This window comes from Mangifera indica, chromosome 9 (assembly GCF_011075055.1).
Source record: "Mangifera indica cultivar Alphonso chromosome 9, CATAS_Mindica_2.1, whole genome shotgun sequence".
Taxonomy (NCBI): domain Eukaryota; kingdom Viridiplantae; phylum Streptophyta; class Magnoliopsida; order Sapindales; family Anacardiaceae; genus Mangifera; species Mangifera indica.
In genome coordinates this window covers 5,216,156-5,226,175 of record NC_058145.1, presented here as the reverse complement: position 1 = coordinate 5,226,175, position 10,020 = coordinate 5,216,156, and the positions used below count along the sequence as shown (strand labels likewise).

Here is a 10,020-nt window from a genome sequence, read left to right as displayed (position 1 = left end):
AAGAAATAAATTTGGGGGATTTTTGAAAGAAATACATGTATCTATACATGTATATAAAAAAAAGAGAAAAAAGAGAGAGAAATATGAAAAATAAAAAAAATATGAAAAGAAGAAAAAAACTTATGTGAAAAAAAGAAAGAGGAAAAGAAAATAGAAAAAAAAGAAAAAAAAAATCTCTTTACATTTTATTAGTGCAATTTATATTCATATTTCTTTTCTAATTTCTATTTTGTAATCATGTAGATCTCTATTTCCCTCATTAATAGAATGCTCATGTTTATTTGTTAACTCATTTATCCTTTTATTCTTTAGCCCATACCTTTAGCGACTTTACAACCTAAATAAAGACCTATTGATCTTTTTGAAATGCATTGTACCTTTATTAGTGGAGATAAGTTGTTTGATTTTGCCTATAGGACTTGTTAAACTTCATTTAGAGATCATGAAGGTTGTTAAGTACGTATATGTCTATCTGAAGTGCAACAGTTTTGGTGTGATTGATCACTACATACATTTTCAGTTTGATTTTTGTGACTCTTATTTTATTTGGATATGAGATAGAGTGTTTTTTGCCAAAGGACTTTTGAAGAACAAATTTTAGTTTTCGATTGCGTAAGGTCATTTTAAGAATTCAATTACCTAAACCCTATTGGCTCTTCTATCTTTCCCTTCGATTTCACTTCTGTTTCTTTTTGCTTGGGGACAAGCAAATTCTTAAGTTTGGGGGAGTTTGATGTGTGTATGAAATACACACAAATATGATTATAATAGTATATTTTAAAAGTGAATTTTAGTCCATTTTGTCAAATTCTTTAAGTTTTATTTAATTTTCATGGCTTGATCTTATTTTGCACTTTAAATTATATTTTTAGATGCTTTGGAGATATTTAAGCCCTTTTGGAGCTAAAATGGAAGCTTAAAGAAGTAAATGAGAAAATTTTATAATTGGAGGCATTGGGCAATTATAGGCAGTCTTGCGGCTATAATTGACATCCATAATTACTAGGCATAAATAATATTAAAAAAAGTGAAAATAAGATTAAGTAGTAGGCGTAAAAAGAAAGTTACATCTTCTTCACTTCCTATCACCGAAATATAATAGTCCAAAAGATTTTTAGAGAGAGAAAGCTTCAAGAAACAAGTAGAAAAGTGAAAATTCAAGATTAAAAATAGAAGACCTATGAGAATCAAAATTGGAAGACCTTAGAGTTTTTCTTATCTCTCTTATTATCTTCTTTACTGATTCAAAATGTCTCTCCCTTCAACTTTATCTTATAGTTTGAACTTTATACCTATGAATAGCTAACTTCTTTTACTAAGGTTTATGATGAATCTATAAATTCTCAAAGATTATATAATAGATTTTGATTTTTAATTAATGATGATGAATGTTTGATTTAGTAATTGTGATTTCAACTTCTTGCTTGGTGTTAAGGCCCAATACCATGCTTGTTTGTAGATTGGAGTGTGATATTGAGAAATAAATCCTTTGTGGCTAAATTGATTGTTATAGAAATTAATGTGTTTTAATTAATATCATACCATGAAAATAGGTAAACTTTTAATCTTAACACACCTAATTAGCCTTGAGAGAGGAATTGGGTAAAATAGGATAATCAACCATCAACAATTCATCTTATTATTGATTTTAATTAGATTTGTTACTGATTTTTGAGTAATTGATAGTGAAATGAGAAACCTTAGGCTTCTTTATATTGGTATTTCACTTTTAACTTGTTAAGTGTTTATTTTCCTTCATTAATTTTTGAGGAAGTAATCCCCAGTTTGGCCGGTTTAGTCTTAGTGGGAAGTTTTATTCTCAAAGCCATCCAAAGGATCTATACATGTTTGGGAATGTATTTTTTGTGCCAAATAAGTCCACTCCAAACTTACACCACTACTTTTGTATCTTAACTCATTCCAAGCTGAAAATGTGAAGAATTTACTATTTTTGCAAGGCAAGGAAATAATTTCATCACTTCTACCTTTAGGCTCAAAGTTAGTCATATCAATGACTTCCATCAAATATGAGGATAAGGACAAAGGCCATTTTGAACTCCACTCATTAATCATCTACATTACTTTACAATTAAGATTAAGGTTGACATTATAGGCAATCCTCTCACCATATAGAGCAATTAGTGCCTCTAAAGGGTGTCGATTATCTTTCCAAAGCAAGGTAGAAATACCACCTCCAATGATCACCTTAATTCTAGTCTTTATGAAATCTCTAATGTTAAGTATTTTCTTCCAATTCTAAAGGTTGTGAAGCTAGACATGACTACCTAAAAGGACTTATTATTGAGCTTATTAACCTTTATCCAATCAGTATATAAGAAGAGAGACTTGGGTTGGCAAAGATCTTATAGGTGTTTGAAAATAGCTGCTTTGTTGCACTTTTTATAACTCATAATGCTAAAACTACCTTGATAATTAAGAGTGCAAACATCTATCCAAGCTATTCTAGCTTTTTTCCTATTGAGCCTTGTACTAGCCCAAAAAAAGGTCTTTAAGATAGCTTCCATCTTCTTTAGAATCTTAAAGGAGAGAAGAAATAAAGAAGCCCAATAAACTTTGATGTTAAATAACATTGATTTTAATAAAACAAGTCTTCTAACATATGAAAGAAACTTACTTCTCCAAGATGTAATTCTAGTAAGGATTTTGTCCAAGAGAGGCTTACAATCATTGCAAGTAATCTTAGAGGATACCATGAGGACTTTAAGATAAGTGAAAGGGATTTTCCCTTCCTCAAAATGAAGTTAACTTCTAATATTCTCTTTCGCTTTATTGGTAGCGCTCGATAAATAAACATTGCCCTTCAAATTATTTGTTTTTAAACCAAACTATTTATGGAACAACTCAAGAACATTCTTAATTAGGGCAATGAAACTTAAAACCCTATAATATTGATACTTCAATGATTTGACAAGTTGTTCAATAAATTCTCCAAGAGAATTATGAGGCTTCTGAAAGTGTTACACATCTGATAAAGGTTTCATCTATTGCTAAACACCTATCGATTATAGATATATGCCCCAACAGGGCTAAGTAGGTGAAAAAGTTCAAAAGACTGCAACTATTGGTGGTAATAGGGATAGTTACACCTCATATACAGTCTAACAAACTAACATCAACCTTCAAAGTTTCTTGATAGTGTTAGAAAAGGTCAATTTCGAGCAAGGATTGGCTCGAGACCATAGAAGAGATGATGAGACCTTTTGAGATGATGAACTATGGGAGGGTTTGTTATGCTAGTTATTTACTTAAGGTCGATGCCAAGATATGGTGGTGAGTGCTAAAAAATGCTTGATAGATTGATACGATCACTTAGGCCAAGTTTCAAGAGGTCTTTGAGAGGGAATTCATGGTACCTCACAATCTATATGTGCAGACACAAAAGTACCTTAATCTAAGGTAGAACACATGATTGTGAGGGAATTCTCCTCTAGACTTAATGCACTAGCTCGATATGCTCTCGATATGGCTAACACTGATAAAGGAAAGATAAAGATCTTTATCAATGGGTTAAGGTTAAACATTGCAAAAATGTGGTGACAAGAGATTACACTTCTAGATTTTATATAAAGGCATTGGGTAGAGCTTGGAGATCAGAGGTTATATGCTTAAGAACAACCCAAGAGAGAGATATATTACAGCGGCCTAAATCTATAGCCCTAGTTTCAAGATATGAGCATATAACCCCAAGGTATGAGCAGACAATACCGAGTGGTAGCTAGGATTTTAGAGATAAAAGGAATTTCTAGTCTAAAGGGTCTTAGAAGAATTGGAAGAGCAAGAGGCTAAAATGAGATAAGTGACCACGATGAGAGGATTATTCAAGGCATAGACACACAAGTAATTGCACAGGTCATACATGTAAGAAATTGAGGAAGAGAGTGAAGCAAAAATGACATGCATACAAGTTTCAAATAAGAATCAATACATAGATGGAGGTAAGCAAAGAAAGTATAGTGTTTTACCTACTCCTTGCTTTTTTTCTTTGATGAAAAAGATGAAAATCAACGCTTAAGTGAAAAGCCTCAAAAGTGATGCACCAACCAAGCCAAAAGCCACCAAACCTGTGAGGTGTAGAGAGAAGGACGAGGTTTTTATGTTTATAAGAGAAAATTTTAGTTAAAATGAACCAAGTGCATCGAAAATGAAGTAATGGTTCATTTATATACTAATGGCTCATTAACAATTACGTAATTGTCATTTAGTGCTTTTAAATTTTCAATTTAAATTATGACCATGTAAGTTTATCAAACATATACTTTAACTACCCTAATTTTATCTCACTAACATGTTAACTTTTATAATGTTACTCTTGCATCTATATAATATTTTATATAATTTTTACTTTTATTATCCTTTGGAATGTGCTAGCCAATTCTAAATAATTAATTCTTACTCTCTAAATGTTTGGTTTATTGGTGTGACCCTTTGGTTCATTGTGATGTAGTTGTGAGCCATTTTTTGGACAATCCAAAAATTTATTCGAAAACTCAATGACTATAGTAAACATCTAGCAATGTGTCATAACCCCTAAACCAATTGAAGAAACATTCTACCAAACATAATTTTCCAATCGTACATTCTTTGCGGCTAAGTTCCTTCCATTGTCTAATCTTGATCAATTTCAAGCTAATGATTCAACAAAGCCCTAATTTCAAAACTCTACAAATTGTGGATTGATATATTCAGAGCACGTCATTGCAAACAACCTTCATATGATTTACATTATACTTTGGCAAGAGATTTTGGTTTTCAATATTTATCAACATTTGTTTAGGAACTTAGATCCAGATCAAATCAATGGAGATTCTGAATTCAATATTTTTGAGTCAACGGATCTCATCTTAATCATCATTTGTCTCTGCATGCAAACAATGTATAACCAACATGGTCTTTTTGTACGGAATATGATTAGCCTCGTATTTATTCACCATATGAACCACACACATCCGTATTGGATTTGACTATGACATCTTAGGTTAAAGAATTATTTCGTACACTAGTACAATCATATGATAAATCATTGATAACGATTTAATAACCATATAACTTATCGTTACTGGTTACATTCGAAAAACAGTTCACTAATTGTTAGTTTATACTAATGTCCTAATGACATAACCATCATTATCATCCACACTAATATTTTCTGATAATATTCAAAGAGGCAATCAACTTGCCTACTATCTGATATTATGTCCTAGAATCACCGAAAAACTAATTCTCATTCAATTTCAAATTTGTTGAACTGATAAACGGATGTGTAGACTCCTATGCACAATCGTTCATTCTTCCACACTTGGCTATTTTCATACAACCAATGGGAAATGACAAATTTACCCTTCTTAATATAAAAATGGGTGTCTACTCTATGGTGCACATATGTTCCAACTCCCAAACAACAATTATGCATTTTTAATCACTTAACTTAAATAGCAATGCAAAAAAGACAAGACCAGCCTTGAGCATATAATTTTCAAAAAAGAGTTGAATTATAAGTGAAATAGTGTGATTTATGCATCCAATTTGACCAAATCTCATGTGGGAAAATGTAATTCACTTTAAATAAATTTTCTTGGCTTAAAAAATATAATTAAAAAAGCAATGTTACATTATAAATTCCTTTATAAATCTTGGAATGAAAATATGGTTTTATTTTTAAAGAAATGTCTCACTTACTAAAATCTCAAGATTACATAATATAAATTTTGATTTAAATATTCAAATAATTATATTAAATTTAAATTACTATATATATAAATATATGATTGAGTGATGTTAAAATAAATAAATAAAAGCTATGGTATAACTCAATTATACGATAAAATCAATAATTACATTGGACTAATTTTATTATTGAAATAACCGTCCATATTGAAGGGTTTTCTAAAAAAAAAAAAAACAATAATTATAAATAAATGAGAGATTTTGCATTTTTCCATACTAGATGTGGGTTAAAAAGGCCTTTTCACTATAGAACTCTAGATTTGCAAGGCCACCCCCCAAAGTATGTTGTTTTCCTAAGTTTCTGTCCTTTAACTTTGAGAATCTCAAATACTTACTCATCTCTAGTTAAAATTAATGGTAATAAGGATAAAATCATCATTTTATCTATAATATTAAAAATCAACTAAAATATATTCTCTTTTTTCTCTCCTAAACTCTAAAAACTAAAAGTTTTTTCCTAAACTGAAGTTTTAAAAATGATAGTTTTCCTTTAAAGTTTAATTTCCAGATCTTCGATGTCATCTCCTATACCATTACCGGCAACCTCTCTCTCTTGAAGATTCCTCTCTCTCTCTAACGGTCTCTCTCCACCTATTTGGTTCCTCGATCAACATCAAATGAGGCTTAAAAGACAAAGAGTTTTGTCAGAAAAGATGAAATTGTTCATCTTCCTAGAAGAAGACAACATCTTCGTCTTCCCCAATAAAACTTTCGTCTCCTATCGTCTCCCAAATCTCATTCGATATCGATCGAAAGTTCAAATGGGTGGAAAGAGACATCCAGAGGGAGAGGAACCTTCAGGAGGGAGAGATCGCTAACAATGACATCAGAGATAATGTCGAAGATCTAGAAACTAAACCCTAGGGAGAAACTGTCATTTTTTAAAACTTAGGTTGGAAAAAACTTTTAGTTCTTAAAGTTTAGGGGAAAAAAAGAGATAAAATTTTAAAGAATTAAAGTTTCGATAATCTTAATTACTTATGGGTGAGAGATTTTTTAAAGTTACAAGAGGAAAATAGAGAACAACATAATTTGGTTGGTAAAGAGTCCTTTGGCCAATTTGTAACCCAATTTGAATAGTAAAACCAAATAAAATACCTAACATTAATTTGATTGACCTTGCTGCTCCGCCCCTGGGATTCCGCGGCTTTTCCTTAACGCGGATTCCCGATTCTTGATACATTCAAAATCTTACCTCTGTTTTCTCTTTGATTGTTGTAAGGTAATCACGAAAGTCAAATGGGGACTCCCCAATTCCCAGATCTTGGAAAGCATTGCAGCCTTCCCGATTGCAAGCAGATCGATTTTTTGCCTTTCACTTGCGATTGTTGCAACAAGGTATCCTTCTCACTTCATTTCTCTATTCAAAGTAATTTCTTTTTGTAACTGTTTTTATTCGTCTTCCCCCTTTTCCTGGACGGAGCCAAGAAGGGACCACGAGGGAAATTGACCCTCGGATTTTTTTGAAGAAAATTAAGAGCCAGACCATGTATCATATTAGAATTTTAAATCACTCCACTTAACAAATTAAACAAAAAAAAAAAACCTAAGGGAAAAGTGAATTTACCGTTTCTCTGCCACTCTTCCTCGCGTTTTCTTAATTTAAGGATGATTTTTGTGCCTTTTAATCATTCTTGTTTGTGCGAAATTGAAAATTCGATCTATATTTTTTGGTTGGTATGTGGTTAGGAAGCACAGAAACTTACAATGGGTGCGTTTCCACATTTCAGAAATGTTTCCGTTTTCAAAACTATTCGAAACTTGTATGGAATGTTTCAGGGGCATTTTGAACCTTTTGAAAAATTCTGAAATGTACTGCTTTAAAAAAAAAATCGTAAAATCAATTAATTATACATTTTTTGTATTTTCAAACTTGAAGTTTCTCTAACTCTTATACTGAATTCATCTCCTCTCCAATCTTTGATATGTTACTCATCTCTTCTCTACTCTTCAATGTGTTACTTATCTTCTCTCTTACATGTTATATAGATTAGTGTGTATTGTTGTTTTCTTCTTAAATATCTACACGTGTTTACATAAGAATAACTTATAATAGATTTTATGATTCTATTTTATAGTATTCTTTCTCTTCATTATTTTTTATTATTTATTTTTATATTATACAAGTTTATGTATTTTTGTTATAAAAAATTTAGTATTTATAAAAAAAAAACTTTTGCATTTTTTATATTTATAAATTTCTCCACGTTTTAGTTTTCTGTACTTTTTAAAAAATACATTTTCACGTTTCTGTTTCTATATTTTCACGTTTCTACGTTTTCGTTTCCGTTTCCGTACTACGTAAGTATGTGGGAATCTTTGGTATGTGGTAAAGTGGTATTGTGTTAAAATTTTTTACAGGTTTTTTGTTTAGAGCACCGTAGCTACAACCAACACAAGTGTCCAAAAGCTGAAAACCAGGATGTTACTGTTGTTATCTGCCCACTTTGTGCGAAAGGGGTTCGTCTAAAACCAGATCAAGATCCCCATATCATTTGGGAGAGTCATGTTAGTACTGATTGTGACCCTTCAAACTATGATAAAGTCACTAAGAAGAAAAAATGTCCTGTCCGTGGCTGCAGGGAGGTCCTAGTGTTCTCAAACACAATCAGGTGCAGAGATTGCACCTTGGACCATTGCTTGAAACATCGGTTTGGACCTGATCACAATTGTCCTGGTCCACAGAATCCTAACATCGGTTTTGGATTTATGAGTATGTTAAGTAGGAGTAGAAAAGAAGAGCCCAAAACTAACCAATCTAGGGCCAAACCCTCGCCCAAGTGGTCTAGTTTTCTTACTGCAGCTTCAAACTTTCGAGCTTCAGCTGAAGCAAGCATGGCAAAATTGGGTAGTGAAATTAGTCAAAAGTTGCAGATAGTGAATGGGACAGAGCAGAGTAGTAGTAGTAGTGGCAGCGGTGAAGGAATTGAGGGATGCCCTCAGTGTGGGTTGAGGTTCTCCTCCGTTACAACTCTGATAGAACATGTGGAGAAAGTTCATGAAAAGCATGGCAACCAGGCTTGTCCAAAGGTGACAATAGATGTATGTCCAAAGTGTAGTAAAGGGTTTCGTGATCCAGTAGCTCTTGTGGAGCATGTTGAGAGGGATCATGGTGGTACGTCAAAAGCTTAGCAAGGGTTTGCCAACAAATCAACTGGTTACTCATCTGGAGAAGCCATTGTAATTCCATTGCACATTGCTTTCATTGATCTAAAGCTGCACAAAAACACTGTTTGGGCTGTATCTTGAACTTATAACACAAAATAGTTCTTTCAGAGTGGACTTGCTGACAGCCAAATTGATGTTATAGTTTTTGAAGTTTGTGTATTTTGAATCCTCTATTGTACTCCATTCTGGAGAGCATATGGAATGAAAAGGTTATATACATTTAAAGCATTCAGCATGCTATTTTTCTGATGTATCAAATTACTTTATCATAACAGCCTTTATCTTGAAATTTTGAAATTTTTAGTTGTCTTAATTTCTTGATGTATTCTGTTTCTTTTCCACTCTTCTTTTTTAGGTTTAGCATCGTTATTATTCCATGATGGTATTTATTTCTGTTTAGAGATTTGGATTGTTAACATGGTGAGAATGGTTTCTTTTTTTTTGGTAATCTGTTTTTTGGAGCATGACCTGGGAAATCTTTAGGGCCAGCATTTGAGATATGACTGAAGTCAGATGTTGCCCATGAATAAATGTCCGATATGAATGATTTCACCAAATATAGGATGATTACTCACTTTGGTTCTTATTATCCGTGTGCTGCTGCAAAAACTGTCCTTGCAACTTTAGGAATATATGGATTATCTTTTGAGGCGTCATGCCACTTGCAACTTAGGAATATGGATTATTATATTTTGGGGTGTCATGCCACCTATAAAATCACTAACTGCTTGACAGTTGACTATGTTTCTATCAGGCGTAACTCCTCTGGGAAAATCGTTGTAAGATTGTGTGCCAAAATTTTGTATGAACGAGCTTACATGATGCAGTTTGATCTTCTCAAGAGTTGGTTGACAGTATATTTGCTTTTTATTACACGTAGCGTTGCATTCTAATTGTTCCATCCAAGAAAGGTAACCGAGAAGCAAAGAGAACATTCAAACAGCACAACTCACAGATTTCAGTATAAACTATGCCTGGATGATGGTCTAATCCCTTATGCAAATCTCTACTTAAATGCAGAGACAAACTTTGATTGATTGACACTATGCTCGTTGCCATATATCAATTCAAGGTTGGTAACATTCTCGACCTAGTTCTACACTCTGT

At 32.5% G+C, this 10,020-nt stretch overlaps 1 protein-coding gene across 1 annotated transcript; it reads left to right on the top strand.

Annotated features, from left to right (window-relative positions):
* Positions 1-6,844: 6,844 nt before the first annotated feature.
* On the top strand, positions 6,845-9,141 carry LOC123226532 (zinc finger AN1 and C2H2 domain-containing stress-associated protein 11-like). Its single transcript, XM_044651058.1, has 2 exons — positions 6,845-7,083; positions 8,107-9,141. Exons 1-2 carry the CDS (start codon positions 6,985-6,987, stop codon positions 8,875-8,877), a joined length of 870 nt encoding a protein of 289 aa, XP_044506993.1. The 5' UTR covers positions 6,845-6,984; the 3' UTR covers positions 8,878-9,141.
* The last annotated feature ends 879 nt before the right edge of the window (positions 9,142-10,020 follow it).

Excerpts from the sequence above, each read along its gene's own strand:
- LOC123226532 (XM_044651058.1), top strand. The coding sequence starts at position 6,985 with ATGGGGACTCCCCAATTCCCAGATCTTGGAAAGCATTGCAGCCTTCCC. Across the intron at positions 7,084-8,106 it reads CTTGCGATTGTTGCAACAAG|GTTTTTTGTTTAGAGCACCG; the intron begins GTATCCTTCTCA and ends AATTTTTTACAG.